The 17,314-nt window shown below is 40.6% G+C and overlaps 1 protein-coding gene across 2 annotated transcripts in view; it reads right to left on the bottom strand.

Annotated features, from left to right (window-relative positions):
- Window positions 1-17,314, bottom strand: part of BLTP3A (bridge-like lipid transfer protein family member 3A) — a 91,661-nt gene that overhangs the window by 15,279 nt on the left and 59,068 nt on the right. For both annotated transcript variants that reach the window (XM_049889050.1, XM_049889130.1), the window contains exons 9-14: window positions 9,990-10,076; window positions 9,308-9,478; window positions 8,758-8,897; window positions 8,211-8,352; window positions 7,780-7,973; window positions 6,133-7,589 (exon numbers count right to left, since the gene is read on the bottom strand). In XM_049889050.1, the coding sequence (XP_049745007.1) occupies window positions 6,133-7,589; window positions 7,780-7,973; window positions 8,211-8,352; window positions 8,758-8,897; window positions 9,308-9,478; window positions 9,990-10,076 (2,191 nt within the window). The remainder of the gene's footprint in view (window positions 1-6,132; window positions 7,590-7,779; window positions 7,974-8,210; window positions 8,353-8,757; window positions 8,898-9,307; window positions 9,479-9,989; window positions 10,077-17,314) is intronic.

Raw genomic sequence — 17,314 nt, 5'->3', positions numbered from 1 at the left:
GGATCTCACAATCTACTAAGAAAACCGTCTCAGCACAAAAAAGTATGTGGAAAAATGAAATGGCCAACAACCCACATGAAAAGGCATCAAAATGACAGCACTAAAAACTTATTTATCTATAATTACGCTGAATATAAATGGACTAAATGCACCAATACAGAGACAGGGAGTCACGGACTGGATAAAGAAACACGATCCATCTATATGCTGCCTACAAGAGACACACCTTAGACTTAGCAACACAAACAAACTAAAACTCATAGGATGGAAAAAAATATATCAAGCAAATAATAAGCAAAAAAGAAGAGGAGTAGCAATATTAATTTTTGACAAAATAGACTTTAGACTTAAATCCACCACAAAGGATAAAGAAGGACACTATATAATGATAAAAGGGACAACTGATCAGGAAGACATAACCATATTAAATATTTATGCACCCAATGACAGGGCTGCAAGATACATAAATCAAATTTTAACAGAATTGAAAAGTGAGATAGACATCTCCACATTTATAGTAGGAGACTTCAACACACCACTTTCGGAGGACAGGACATCCAGTAAGAAGCTCAATAGAGACACGGAAGACCTACTTACAACAATCAACCAACTTGACCTCATTGACTTATACAGAACCCTCCACCCAACTGCTGCAAAATATACTTTTTTTTCTAGTGCACATGGAACATTCTCTAGAATAGACCACATATTAGGTCATAAAACAAATCTTTGCAGAATCCAAAACATCAAAATATTACAAAGCATCTTCTCAGACCACAAGGCAATGAAGCTAGAAATCAATAACAGAAAAATCAGGGAAAAGAAATCAAATACTTGGAAACTGAACAATACCCTCCTGAAAAAAGACTGGGTTATAGAAGACATCAAGGAGGGAATAAGGAAATTCTTAGAAAGCAACGAGAATGAAAATACTTCCTATCAAAACCTCTGGGGCACAGCAAAAGCAGTGCTCAGAGGCCAATTTATATCGATAAATGCACACATACAAAAAGAAGAAAGAGCCAAAATCAGAGAACTGTCCCGACAACTTGAACAAATAGAAAGTGAGCAACAAAAGAACCCATCAGGCACCAGAAGAAAACAAATAATAAAAATTAGAGCTGAACTAAATGAATTAGAGAACAGAAAAACAATTGAAAGAATTAACAAAGCCAAAAGCTGGTTCTCTGAAAAAATTAACAAAATTGATAAACCATTGGCTAGACTGACTAAAGAAAAACAGGAAAGGAAACAAATAACCCGAATAAGAAACGAGAAGGACCACATCACAACAGAGCCAAATGAAATTAAAAGAATCATTTCAGATTACTACGAAAAATTGTACTCTAACAAATTTGAAAACCTAGAAGAAATGGATAAATTCTTGGAAAAATACTACCTACCTAAACTAACACATTCAGAAGTAGAACAAATAAATAGACCCATAACAAAAAAAGAGATTGAAACGGTAATCAAAAAACTTCCAACAAATAAAGTCCTGGCCCAGACGGCTTCACTGCAGAGTTCTACCAAACTTTCAGAGAAGACTTAACACCACTACTACTGAAGGTATTTCAAAGCATAGAAAAAGACGGAATACTACCCAACTCATTCTATGAAGCTACCATCTCCCTGATACCAAAACCAGGTAAAGACATTACAAAAAAAGAAAATTATAGACCTATATCCCTCATGAACATAGATGCAAAAATCCTCAACAAAATTCTAGCCAATAGAATCCAACAACACATCAAAAAAATAATTCACCCTGATCAAGTGGGATTTATACCAGGTATGCAAGGCTGGTTTAATATCAGAAAAACCATTAATGTAATCCATCACATAAATAAAACAAAAGATAAAAACCACATGATCTTATCAACAGATGCAGAAAAGGCATTTGACAAAGTTCAACACCCATTTATGATAAAAACTCTTACCAAAATAGGAATTGAAGGAAAATTCCTCAACATAATAAAGGGCATCTATGCAAAACCAACAGCCAATATCACTCTAAATAGAGAGAACCTGAAAGCATTTCCCTTGAGAACGGGAACCAGACAAGGATGCCCTTTATCACCGCTCTTATTCAACATTGTACTTGAAGTCCTAGCCAGGGCAATTAGGCCAGACAAAGAAATAAAAGGGTATCCAGATTGGCAAGGAGGAAGTAAAGCTATCAGTATTTGCAGATGACATGATCGTATACATGGAAAACCCTAAGGAATCCTCCAGAAAACTACTGAAACTAATAGAAGAGTTTGGAAGTCTCAGGTTATAAAATAAACATACAAAAATCACTTGGATTCCTCTACATCAACAAAAAGAACACCGAAGAGGAAATAGCCAAATCAATACCATTCACAGTAGCCCCCAAGAAGATAAAATACTTAGGAATAAATCTTACCAAGGATGTAAAAGACCTATACAAAGAAAACTATAAAACTCTGCTACAAGAAATTCAAAAGGACATACTTAAGTGGAAAAACATACCCTGCTCATGGATAGGAAGACTTAACATAGTAAAAATGTCTATTCTACTAAAAGCCATCTATACATATAACGCACTTCCAATCCAAATACCAATGTCATATTTTAAGGGGATAGAGAAACAAATCACTAATTTCATATGGAAGGGAAAGAACCCCCGGATAAGCAAAGCATTACTGAAAAAGAAGAACAAAGTGGGAGGCTTCACTCTACCTGATTTCAGAACCTATTATACAGCTACAGTAGTCAAAACAGCCTGGTACTGGTACAACAACAGGCACATAGACCAATGGAACAGAATTGAGAACCCAGATATAAATCCATCCATGTATGAGCAGCTGATATTTGACAAAGGACCAGTGTCAGTCAATTGGGGAAATGATAGTCTTTTTAACAAATGGTGCTGGCATAACTAGATATCCATTTGCAAAAGAATGAAACAGGACCCATACCTCACACCATGCACAAAAACTAACTCCAAGTGGATCAAAGACCTAAACATAAAGACTAAAACGATAAAGATCATGGAAGAAAAAATAGGGACAACCCTAGGAGCCCTAATACAGGGCATAAACAGAATACAAAACATTACCAAAAATGATGAAGAGAAACCAGATAACTGGGAGCTCCTAAAAATCAAACACCTATGCTCATCTAAAGACTTCACCAAAAGAGTAAAAAGACCACCTACAGACTGGGAAAGAATATTCAGCTATGACATCTCAGACCAGCGCCTGATCTCTAAAATCTACATGATTCTGTCAAAACTCAACCACAAAAAGACAAACAACCCAATCAAGAAGTGGGCAAAGGATATGAACACACATTTCACTAAAGAAGATATTCAGGCAGCCAACAGACACATGAGAAAATGCTCCCGATCATTAGCCATTAGAGAAATGCAAATTAAAACTACGATGAGATTCCATCTCACACCAACAAGGCTGGCATTAATCCAAAAAACACAAAATAATAAATGTTGGAGAGGCTGCGGAGAGATTGGAACTCTCATACACTGCTGGTGGGATTGTAAAATGGTACAACCACTTTGGAAATCCATCTGGCGATATCTTAAACAGTTAGAAATAGAACTACCATACAACCCAGAAATCCCACTCCTCGGAATATACCCTAGAGATACAAGAGCCTTCACACAAACAGATATATGCACACCCATGTTTATTGCAGCTCTGTTTACGATAGCAAAAAGCTGGAAGCAACCAAGGTGTCCGTCAATGGATGAATGGTAAATAAATTGTGGTATATTCACACAATGGAATACTACGCATCGATAAAGAACAGTGACGAATCTCTGAAACATTTCATAACATGGAGGAATCTGGAAGGCATTATGCTGAGCGAAATGAGTCAGAGGCAAAAGGACAAATATTGTATAAGACCACTATTATAAGATCTTGAGAAATAGAAAAAACGGAGAAGAACACATACTTTTGTGGTTACAAAGCGGGGAGGAAGGGGGGGAGGGAGAGGGTTTTTTATTGATCAATTAGTAGATAAGAACTGCTTTGGGTGAAGGGAAAGACAACACTCAATACAAGGAAGGTCATTCTGATTGGACTGGACTAAAAGCAAAGAGGTTTCCGGGATAAAATGAAAGCTTCAAAGGTCAGCGGAGCAGGGGCTGGGGTCTGGGGAACTTGGGTTGAGGGGACTTCTAAGTCAACGGGCAAAACAATTCTAGTATGAAAACATTCTGCATCCCACTTTGAAATGTGGCGTCTGGGGTCCTAAATGCCAACAAGCGGCCATCTAAGATACATCAATTGGTCTCAACCCACCTGAAGCAAAGGCAAAGGAAGAACACCAAGGTCACACGACAACTAAGAACCCAAGAGACAGAAAGGGCCACATGAACCAGAGACGTACATTATCCTGAGACCAGAAGAACTAGTTGGTGCCCGGCCACAATCAATGTCTGCCCTGTCAGGGAGCACAACAGACAACTCCTGAGGGAGCAGGAGACCAATGGGATACAGACCCCAAATTCTCATAAAAAGACCATACTTAATGGTATGACTGCGACTAGAGGAATCCCGGAGGCAATGCTCCCCAGACCTTCTGATGGCACAGGACAGGAACCATCCCTGAAGACAACTCATCAGGCATGAAAAGGACTGGTCAGCAGGCGGGGGAGAGAGATGCTGATGAAGAGTGAGCTAATTAAATCAGGTGGACACTGGAGAGTGTGTTGGCAACTCTTGACTGGAGGGGGGACGGGAAGATAGAGAGAGAGGGAAGACGGCAAAATTGGCACGAAACGAGAGACTGAAAGGGCTGACTCAATGGGGGAGAGCAAGTGGCAGAAGGGAGTAAGATGTATGTAAACTTACATGTGACAGACTGATTGGAATGGTAAATGTTCACTTGAAGCTTAATAAAAATTAATTAAAAAAAAAAGTTAGAGGAAAATGTAAAAAAAAAAAAAAAAGAAAGACCAGATTTACTTGCCTCACAGAGACTGGAGAAACCCTGAGAATATGGCCCCCGGACACCCTTTCAGCTCAGTAATGAAGTCACTCCTGAGGTTCACTCTTCAGCCAAAGATTGGACAGGCCCATAAAAAAAAAAAAAAAATGAGACTAAAGGGGCACACCAACCCTGGGGCAAGGACTAGAAGGCAGGAGGGGACAGGAAAGCTGGTAATAGGGAACCCAAGGTTGAGAAGAGAGACTGTTGGCATGTTGTGGGGCTGTTAACCAATGTCATAAAACAATATGTATACTAACTGATTAATGAGAAACTAGTTTGCTAGTTTGTTCTGTAAACCTTCATCTAAAGTACAATTAAAAACAAAAAGATTTCCCTTAGTCTTCAATATCTTTCCTAAAGCCGTTAGCATCCATGGGAAAATCCATATCTTTCCACTCTTCCGACCATGCACATCTGTTTTGCTGCTTACTCCCTACTGTATCTCCAGTGCCTGTAACACAGCCTGGCACACAGTAAGGGCTTAAAAAGTATTTGTTGCATGAGTAGATGAAACTGATAAGGTGTACCAGTCCCCGCTTTTCTACTTAAAAGATACAGGATCCATGCACTCATCTGAAGCCTCAGTTTCCTCAGTTATAAACTGAGGATACAAATACCTATAGTTACCTCCTTGGACTGCTGTGGGGATCAAATCAAACAAAATATTACCTGAAACCCCACTGAAAAGAATAAAATATTGTGCAGATGTTAGGCATGACTATTTAGATACAGCCTATCTTCTGTCAATAACTGTGAATTGGTGGAAGAGGAGATAACCTGACTCTAGGAAGCAATAAATACTGGCTTGGAAACTGCCCAAGAATAGGCTACAATATATGGAGGCATGTAAAAGTCCACGGGATTTTGTGTTATTTTATTGCAATTTCTGGTTCTTCCCTTACCACAGAATTAGATGTAGTCCTGAAAATAAGTCTCTCCAACTAGTATAACCTATAACCTCTAAGTAGCTTGAAAATTCCTCCACTGCCCCATAGGCAGCTCTGAAAACCAGAGGCTTTGCCACATTAATTGGGCCATTTTACCCATCCTCCTAGACTATATGGTGCTTCCCAATCTAAAAGTGCACACAGCCCAACGTTCAGAGCTAGGAGGAAAAGGTGGGGTGACTGAAGGAGGCAGAGAACCACTCACTTGGCTGGGGGCAGGGACAACATTTTGTGCATGGTGGAGGTCATTCGGTCTTTGCCCAGACTGAAGGCATCCTTGGTCAGGGACACAGCTTCCTTGGTGAGGTCCATGGTGGCGTGTAGGGCCTCCTTGGTGGCATCCTTGGTCATGTGAATAGCACTTGACAGCTCCCCCTCAATGTTCTTCAAGGGGATGAGCTCACCTTGTCCATTTACAGCAGTATCTCTGACACCCGGGGGCTTCAACTCAGCTGGCGAGCTGGATGCTTGGGCTCTGCTCAGTCTCTTGGCCTGGAGGGACTCGACTGCCTCATGGCCCTTCCCTCCCAGCTGCAGTGCAAGTGAACCTGAGTCCTGCAATTCTCCATTACTATGGACAGGCAGTGGCTTATCCTGCGATACATCCAGATTTTCAGTGCCACTATCTTCCAGGACCTTCTTAGGGCTTGCTGGGCCCTGGTCTGAGGAGGCATCAGACTTCAACTCCTGATCCTCTGAAGGGGAGAGCTCTGAATCTATGAGGCTGGTGGTATCTGAACCTGCAGAGTCAGCCTCACCAACCCCAGTGGTAGGATGCATGAGCAGAGCCACTTCAGCGCTGGGGAAGAGGACTCCAATGCAAGCTGTCTGGTCCTGCAGGGGAGTCCCAGTCATGGCCTCTGTATCCTTAGTCAACTGTTCCTGAAGACCCTGCAACACCTCCTTCAGGCGGAGCAGAGCCAAGTACTGGTAGTGGTCAAGCCTCACGCGGACATGGGCAGGGGAGTGTATAAGCATGTGAACATCCGCGGCATCCTCCAGCTCTGTCGGAGGCCCTGTGCTGTCCGCACCATCTCTACCCTCTTGCAGAATCTCCATGACTTCCGTAAGTCCTGACAGGCTTTTCAAATCTTGATCAGTCTTTGACCTCTGATGGGACACAGAATCAGGGACAAGGGCCTCAGAATGGACAGGACTACCAAAGCTGGCTGATGGTTTCAGCCTCCCCTCTGCAGCCAAGAGGTGCTTCCGCGCCTGGGCCTGCTGCCAGCGGAGGGGTAGGCAAGCCCAAATGGACAAGGGGAAGGGGGCCACAAAATTCAAGGTACGGCCTTTGAAGTTCTCTGTTCCCTCAAAGTCCAAGGAGATCTGGGTAAACTGGATGGACCAGAGATCCTGGGAAGCCTTGGGCCTCTGAGGAGGGAGAAGAGTTGGCTGAGGGAGATGGGATTCCAGCTGAAAGGCATGATGCAAAAAAAGCATGTGCAGAAGGCTAAAGCCGCCTGGGGCCTTGGGGAAGTGAACGTAGCTGGGATGAAAGAACTCGCTAGTGGCAAAGCCCCGGAAGAGGTTCTGGAGGTCTACATGGCTACAATGTGGGCCATGACGTGTATTGGTGGCAGTCATGCCTGAGGCAGAGATGACAAGGGCTTGGGGACGATGCAACCCAGCCTGCTCTCTCTTCTCCAGTGGGCAGCTCACCTTTAGAGAGAAAATGAAACAAAATTCAGAATGTTCATCTGAGTATCTTAGCAATGTACCATAAATACACATGTGACAGGCTATTTAGGCTGTGAAACCTTTTTTTTTACTTCCATCAAATGGAGAGAGAAGAAACCTGGATTATTGCTGTGTTTACCTATGAGGAAAAAAAATCCCACTCTCTGTCTACCTTCAACCGAAAGGCATCCAGTCGGATGTCCAAGTGTTCATCTTTCTGGCTTGAATCTTCCAGCTTATAGATAGCTTTGAACTGCTCCAAGCTGTGGTATAAATCCAGGCAAAAGAGGTTTCCCCAGAGCAAGCTGACAGGATCCACGGTAAATATCAGACCATTTAACTGAATGTAGAGATTGGGACATGGAACTGGAAAGCAAAGAGAAAAAGAATCACCACGTAGAAAGCATCAGCTACACTGTTTCATTTTATATTAAGGCAATGGTACCCAGTTATACAGGGCAGAGTTTTTGACAAAAGTGCACTAAACTAACTTAAACACCTAAAAATCCTAAAAACAAATGAGAATGTAAGTAGTGGGCCCAAGGCTGACAAATATGAAAAGCACTAGGTGGAGAATAAGAAATGACCAGACCAGATGCTTACCTGGAAGCTCCTGATTATCTGGGAAGTAATACTCTGTAAACTCAATATGAATGGCAGAGCCCTGAGCGGGTAGGTTGTGGAGTTTCCGACTGCAGGAAAGGAGTGTAGACGGTTTCTTACTTGGCTGTCCAGCTGTAGAAACCTAAGCACAATCACAAGTTACTGAGTATCTACAGCAGCACCACAACAGAACTCAATTTCCTTTGAGGAAAGTACGAAAGCCTCTAGTATCTTCCCTAAGTCTGTCACAGGGGAGTTTAGTGCTTTTCACACATATTCTAGGCATTCTCACACCTGCCTAACACTACCCACAAGTTGTCCTCTTTAGTGGGAGGTTTGTAGTAGGGCAGTCAGAGGAAAACTGGGGTCTGAAGTCCTGATCTCAGCAGACATGCTCCAAAGGAAACCAACCAAGTCATCAATCTACTCGGGAAGGAGGGAAACAGCCTCCGGATTCCACAACCTCGCTCTTGCTGTTCCAGCTGTCTTGCAAATGAACCACTCCACCCCTTTCCAATCATGTTTGCCCAAACCCGAAGCTCCTGACCTGGTGGATGTCTAGGTCATCCACCCGTACCACCATGCAGCTGGAGCGTAAACGATTCCATGCCGGGGGCCGAAAAGCAGCCTGTCGGCCCTGACAGGGACTTCTCTCAAGGGCGTTCTTTCGAGGACTGGAGAGAGAATCTAAATAAAAATAAGAAGGTAGAAAAGAGAAGCAAAAACATTCAACGCTTATGATTAACAGAATCAGAAAGTATAGTACCCTGGTCATATCGCTGTAGGTAGAAAAGTGAGCTTAACACTGTCTAGCTCCTGGATGGGGCTAAAAAATATATTCTCCTTAAGACCGAGACAATAGCCTATTGAATAAAGATGATGCCAACTTCTCTTCAACAGTGCAGCTATGTCCGGGGACAAAGAGAACTCGGTAAAGAAAAAAGTCACTGATACTTCTAACAGGATAAACTTGGGATAATTAGTTAGAAATAAATAGAGATAATTTAGCTAGCTGGTTGCTTTATCTCCACAGGTTATTCAAAAGTAAATGGCAAGAGGCTAAGCAGTTCAACTTCTCTAGCTTTTTCATAACCTACCTGCTTTCCTCCGGAAGGGAGAATCTACTCCCAGGTGCCAGGGTGGTTTTAGAACCGTCTCCTCATGCCACTTCTCCATTTTATTCTGAAATGCCATCACCAGTTTCTGGGCCCACAGGCCTCGGGTCTCCATGGCCTCGCAGTGCCGTACCCAGTGTTTGCAGCTATCACCTGCACAAAAAAGAAGCAAAAAGCTTTTAGCCCAAGATCGTGATCTGGTGTCCCATTTTTCCTTTCCATCAGTATAGTCATAGCTCAGAATCTGATCCCTAACCCCAATCCAGAATTCTCGGGGATAAGGAACTGTTATCAATGAAGAATACCCAAGTTCTTCTGGATTCTATATATGTTTTTCCCCAAAGGCTCCCTAAAAGCGAGCAGCTGACTGTTGCCATCTTTGAATGCCGACTACTAGAAAGGCTCTAAAACTAGGAGAAGTAAGAGGCCGAGGGTAGAATCAAAAGCAACATCTTCCCTCCCGACTTCTGCTCATCACTGATAAAGAATCAACAGTAGGATCTACAAGATTCTAGAAGATGCCCTCTTGAAAAATTATATTCTTAACACCTATCTAAGCATGTGCTAATCCCTGGCACCTTCCTGCTGAGCAGTCAGGGATAAACTCAAGAATCTTCCCTCCTCTTTTGGGCCAAACTACAACTGTCCCTATTCAGAATTCTACCTGCCCAGTGGAAGGGGTAATAGTCAAATGCCATCTTGCGGAAGGTAAGCTGCATGGCACCGCCCATGAGTCTGTTTGCAGAGACACCTGTAAAAGAAAAATCCAAGTGAATAACAGCAGAAGTAACAGAGAAATCTAAACATTAACTGAAACATTTAGAAATCCTCCTGAGGGCCAGCCCCAAAGTCAGCTGATACACAGTGAAGCTGAAAGGCCATGATGTCAGGTAATTTGCAAGGCTGAAGACTCCCCCTTTTGAGTTGCAACAATCAACATTGCAACTCAAAAAGTGAGTTGCAAAATCAATGGAGCCACTAAAAGAGCAAAAAAAAAAGTTATAGTCCATCAATCATCTTTGGAAATGGCTGCCAGATTTCAGAAAGGCAACAGAGACTACAAAACTTGGAATTGAGGAACTCCAATCTTAGGTCCCCCACAGACACACTCAACATTCTTGATTGATTGGCTCCCCCAAACCTAATAATATTAGTATTGCTGTCCCTCAGCATAACACCTAGAGAAACATGAGCCAGATTCCCCTCAATACAGGACCATCATTATTTCCTTTCATATCCTCGCTTCAGTGCTAAAGCTATAACAGTAAACAACCGTTACATACTGTGCATTCAAAGTATCAAAGAACACTAAAAACACTGCAAAGACAGGGACATTATAAAAGTATAAACTATGATAGGTAAATTGGAATATTTAGCAATAAGTCAAATATTACATTGTGTTTATCTAGAATTTATAGTTAAATTTTACAAAATGAATGAACTTTCCATGTTTCTCATCTCTGCAACTAGACTGTAAGAATGTTAAGAGTAAGGACTATTTCTTCTACATATGTGTATCATCTAGTCCACCCTGTTCTGTGCTTCCACCTTGTCCCCCATAAGACTCTAGAATACCATGTGTTTTGGCAAATAATGTGCCCATGTAAATAATGCGCACACACACATAACACCCAGAAATGATTAAATTAAGTAAAAGAGTTCTGGCATAGTGTGGCCATGCACATACGGTGCATGTCCTGCGACATTTCCAGAAGTGAATTTTGGCCTCATTCTCCCATCCTCCCATATTACAGGCAAAACATATTGTTCTGTTCATTTTTCTTTCATTCTGTTCATTTTCTTTAATCTCCTGCTTATGTGTATAAAAATAGTCCAAAAATGTCACTTTTGATCATAATTGTATGATAAAGATATAAGCCATGGTCAAGAAGTCATGGATTGAGTTGTTGGTAGTCCCCCAGTAATCAGGTAACAATCAAAGCTGTATGTTTGTTTCTATTAATTTAAGTTGATAATGATAGCGAATTAGTTCATCAGTTAAATGTGAAAACCTTATCAGATCATCTTAAGTGAAACCATTAGGTTATGTTAGGTCTGCTTATTTCACAGTTTAATTATATCTTCTTAGCATCAATTTAAGTTAGCAACATGTTAAAAAGTGGCATAGAGTGCTTAAGAAAATAACACAGAGAGACGGGGCCAAGATGGCGGAGTACTCAGAAGCTTCCCGTGGTTCCTCTTACAACAAAGACTCAAAAAAATAAGTGGATCAATTATATTTGACAATCTAGGAGCCCTGAACATCAAAGACAAAGTTGAGGAGTCAGACTGAACAGCAACAGGAGAGAGAGACAGTTCAGAAGCAGTGAGGATTTGCCAGACCTGACCTGGCGGCACCCTGCAGCCTGGACTGGCCGGTGCGCATGGGCTGAGGCAAGCGGTAGCACTCAGGACATGTTTTCCACATCAGGAGAAACTGAGTGGCAGGCTCTGCTCAAGCCTCTGGAACCAGGGAGAAGCAGCGCTGAATCTGTGAAAGTTAAGTGCAAGTGTCTAACCTACTGCACGGGATCAAAAAACCCTTCCCCCCCTCTGGGAAGCACCTCTCTCCCATTTACCTGCCCCCTTCCTGCTCTGCTATGGTCCTGTCTGGCTTCAGTGATTGCCACACACTCTGGGCTGAAAGTGGGACCCATCATGCACCCCGAGCTATTCTCCTGGCTTTGGAGAGAGAACAAATTAACAAACAGGAAAAAATAATCTGCCTGCTCCCCTAAGCCAGGAACAAGGGCAGGCACAGCCCCTTTGCCTAGGCACAGGCATAAGGGGTCCATGGATTTTGAATGCTTTTCACCCCTGCCTAGACCTCTGTGGGCCCATTTCAACAGCGTAGGCCCTCATCAGCACAGTACCACAGTGTATATACCTAAAGCCTATTTCCAACTGCAATGGCTAAGGGGAAGTGGCAGATTCATGACATTTCATGCTGCCCTGCCCATTAAGCAGAGTCCTCACCTACCCATATCAGCGGTCTGAGGACTCCACCACTCCACCTAGCTACCCAAGACAGGGGTACAAGAATAAGTGGTACCTCGCAGTCCTTACAGCCTACGTGCAGCATTGAGTGCCCAAAGTCCAGCTGCAAAACCCACCCACCTGTGTACTCTAGGGAACAGGAACACGCCTTTCACCCAGGCGCTTACCTTGCTCAGCACATAACCCCCAGATACCTATGCCTACTCCAATCATCCCTGCCTGTCTAGGACCGTAGGTGAGAGCCTATACCACACACTCGATGACTGACAACCAGGACACCTGAGCTGAATCTACACAAAAAAGTAAACAGACTCCAGGACTCATATATCTAGTAACAGTTCTAACCACCTGGTAACAGGACATGAGAGCTTCAAAGATGCCAATAATCAAAGCAGCTAACATGGCCAGCCTATTTGAACATATCAAAACAAAGAGCTAGAACACGGAAAGCAAAAATAAAATAAATATAACTTACTAAGGCTTGAAGACAACAGTTAATATTGAATCACATGAAATGGAAGACCATGATGGCTTCAGCAAGTGACCAAAACAAAGAATCAAGAAAACTCCCAGAGGAAGAGGAAATCTTGGAGTCACCAGAGGTAGAATCTGAAAGATTAATATACAGAGCTCCGGAAGGAGATCAGGCAAAACGAAGAATGAGCCAAGGAACACACAGACAAAGGAACAGAGGAACTTAAGAAGGTTACAAAAAGGCATAATGACAAATTTAACAGCCTGAAAGAATCCACAGATAGACAGCAAACAGAAATCCAAAAGATTAACAATAAAATATCAGAATTAGACAATTCAACAGGAAGTCATAGGAGAATTGAGGAAATGGAAGTCAGAATTAGTGAGACTGAAGATAAGGCACTTGACACAAATTTATTTGAGGAAAATTCAGATAAAAGAATTTTAAAAAATGAAGAAACCCTAGGAATTATGTGGGACTCTATCAAGAAGAATAACCTATGAGTGATTGGAATACCAGAACAGAGGGGGATAACAGAAAATACAGAGAGAATTGGTGAAGATTTGTTGGCAGAAAAGTTCCCCAATATCATGAAAGATGAAAAGATATCTACCCAAAAAACTCATTGAACCCCACACAGGGTAGATCCCAAAAGAAAGTCACCAAGACAAATTATAATCAAACTTGCCAAAACCAAAGATAAAGAGAGAATTTTAAGAGTGACTAGGGATAACTGAAAAGTCGTCTACAAAGGAGAGTCAATAAGACTAAGCTCAGACTACTCAGCAGAAACCATACAGGTAAGAAGACAATGGGATGACAAAGTCTTGAAGGAAAAAAATTGCCAGCCAAGAATTATATACCCAGCAAAACTGTCTCTCAAGTATGATGGCAAAATTACGGCTTTTCCAGATAAACAGAAGTTTAGGGAATTTGTAAAAACCAAACCAAAATTACAAGAAATACTAAAGGGAGTCCTCTGGTTAGAAACTCAGTTAACATCAAATAACCTAACACTAGAACACAGAACAAAACAACCAGGTATCAACCCAACAAAAATAAACCAAAGCTAACACACAGTAAATAGGGAAACAGAGACGTCAATATGTAAAAGATGACAACATTAAAACAAAAAAGAGGGACTAAATAATGTAGTCATAGAACTTTCATATGGAGAAGAAGTCAAGACAATATCAAGAAATAATATATTGGTTTAAACTTAGAAAAACAGAGGTAAATGTTAAGGAAACCACAAAGGAAACTAACAATTCTATACATCAAAATAAAAAAGAAGAAAAACATAAAGACTCAGCAAATACAAAATCAACAACAATGAAAAAGATGAAAAGAAAAATACATGAAAAACGACTCAGCACAGAAAATTAAGTGGAACAAAGAAACTGTTAACACAAAGAAAAATACATGAAAATGACAGCACTAAACTCATTTAAAAAAAAACTCATACCTATGAATAATTACACTGAATGTGAATGGACTAAATGTACCAATAAAGAGACAGTAAGTAGCAGAATAAATTAAAAAACATGATCTGTCTATATGTTGCCTAGACACACTTTAGACTCAAAGATACAAACATACTAAAACTCAAAGGATGGAAAAAATATATCAAGCAAGCAACAATCAAAAAAGAGCAGAAGTGGCAATATTAATCTCTGACAAACAGACTTTAAAGCAAAATCCACCACAAAGGATAAGGAAGGACACTATATAATAATTAAAGGGTCAATATACCAGTAGGACATAACCATAGGAAATATTTATGCACCCAACAACAGGGCTCCAAAATACATAAGACAAACTCTAACAACACTGAAAAGAGAAATAGACAGCTCCACAATAATAGTAGGAGACTTCAACACACCACTTTCGGTGAAGGACAGGACATCCAGAGAGAAGCTCAATAACTACACGGAAGATCTAAATACCACAATCAACCAACTTGATCTCCTACGCATACACAGAACACTCCATCCAACAGCAGCCAAGTATACTTTCTTTTCAAGTGCACATGGAACATTCTCCAGAACAGACCACATATTAGGCCACAAAGCAAACCTTAACAGAATCCAAAACATCGAAATATTACAAAGCATCTTTTCTGACCAAAACCTATAAAAGTAGAAATCAATCACAGAAAAAGCAAGGAAAGAAAACCAAATACACGGAAACTGAACAACACCTTGCTCAAAAAATACTGGATTATATAAGAAAATAACACACAGGAGGTTGCACAGTTGGCAAAACAAAAAGTACAGCATGCGTTATTTGCAAAAAAATTGTATATAGTAGATGCTCAATAAACATGAAGAAACCAATCACAAAAATGAGAGACAGGAAATACCATGAATCCTCTAGGTGTAAGGTAGTACCCTTCAACTAGGGGTCACTTTCAGCTAATCTAGATTTCATCATTCCAAATTCTGGACTATCCACCCTCCTGGCAAAAGATTCACCTATGCCAGTGTTTCTATTTCTCAACCTTTTTTTTTGTTTATTATCACTCCCTGAAGGAGCCTTTTTAGACATTTTTTTCCTAATTGTTGCCTGCCCCCATAAAATTTTAATACCACAGATATAATGTATATTTACGTACTATATGTATATCTGTGGTTTATAAATAAAAAGAGTAAGTATAAAGCTTAATTTTTAACTTAAAATTTTTAGTCATTTAAATGACTAAAAATTTTAAGTTAAAAATTAAATTAAAAAATGTAAAGTCATTAATATTTAATTTAACTTTATAACTATTTGCTGAGTAACTTTCCATGTAATTTACCTATATAAGTTGTAATGTGTCTAATTATACATGCAAATTAGCAATTTATACACACACACACACATACACACATGGCCGGCCAGCCCTACGTATCCGTGGGTTCTGCATCACAGATTCAATCAATCACAGATAGAAAATATTTTTTAAAAAAGACATTTTTCTTGTCATTATTCCCTAAAAATGCAGTATAACAACTATTTGCATAGCGTTTACATTGTATTAGGTATTATAAATAATCTAGAGATGATCTAAAGTATACAGGAGGATGTGTGTAGGTTATATACAAACACTAGGCCATTTTATATAACGGACGTGAGTGTTCTCGGATTTTGGTATCCACAGGGGTTCTAGAACCATTCCCCGGTGGATATCGAGGAACAACTGTTCATAATAATCATCATCAAGTCTTTAAATTTATTCAAAAATGTTATTTTCAGCAAAAAACTATTGAAATTTTTTTGATTAATTTCTTTTAAAATTATTTTTACCACAACCAATGACTGCCCTAACAGGGAACACAACAGAGAACCCCTGAGGGGAGCAGGAGAACAGTGGGATGCAGACCCCAAATTCTCATAAAAAGACCAGACTTAATGGTCTGACTGAGACTGGAAGGACCCCGGTGGTCATGGCCTCCAGACCTTCTGTTGGCCCAGGACAGGAACCATTCCCGAAGCCAACTTGTCAGACATGGATTGGACTGGACAATGGGCTGGAGAGGGATGCTGGTGAGGAGTGAGTTACTTGGATCAGGTGGACACTTGAGACTGTGTTGGCATCTCCTATCTGGGGGGGAAATGAGAGAATAGAGGGGGTTAGAAGCTGGCAAAATGGTCACGAAAAGAGAGATTGGAAGGAGGGAGTGGGCTATCTCATTAGGGGGAGAGCATTTGGGAGTATTTTGTAGTAAGGTGTATATGTTTTTATGTGAGAGACTGACTTGATTTGTAAACTTTCACTTAAAGCACAATAAAAATTGTTAAAAAAAGGAAAAAAATTATTTTTAGTGAACTTAACTTTTAACTTTTGCTTGATAAAACAACTTTTAATTAAGCTAGCTGCTAGATATTCATCCAGATATTGTCAACATTTTTCTTTTCAGCATTTGCTAATATGATTACGGGCTGAATAACTTTTGTAGAATTAAATAATAAAATTGAAACTAATTTTACTTAATTCTTGAAGCCCAGATCATGAAAATACTGAGAATCAAACATGAACAACACTAACGAGGCGGCCAATAGCAGCCAATAGGCACGCACAGGCCGCCTATCGCCATTTGACTTTGAGATCGAGCAATCAACTGAGAGAAAGTCCTCCAATCACAGCTATCCGTTTACTATAATTTTTTAGCACTGATCTGGCATACATTTTGTGCATCTTCTATGAACTTAATGTCATTGCTGCTCATATGATACCCAAGAAAACATAATGAGAGAAATTAAATACTAAAGAATAAGATTTTGTTGAGTACAGTTGTCTTGGAAGGCCACGCACCACTGTTATATCTAAGATTTTTTTTGTCCCCCAAGAACCAATTTTAAATGTCCAAAATAGGCAAATATCAAGACAGAAAGCAGATTAGTCGTTGCTTAGGGCTGAAGGGAAGGGGAAATGGGGGGTGACAACTCATGAGTACAGCGTATCTTTTAGGGAGGGACAAAAATTAGATTGTGGTAATAATTACACAAGCTTATGAATATACTAAAAAATGCTGAAT

This window comes from Elephas maximus, chromosome 1 (genome assembly GCF_024166365.1).
Source record: "Elephas maximus indicus isolate mEleMax1 chromosome 1, mEleMax1 primary haplotype, whole genome shotgun sequence".
In the NCBI taxonomy this organism is placed as follows: domain Eukaryota; kingdom Metazoa; phylum Chordata; class Mammalia; order Proboscidea; family Elephantidae; genus Elephas; species Elephas maximus.
Note: the sequence above shows the minus strand (reverse complement) of the source record. Positions and strands in the feature narration are given on the sequence as shown.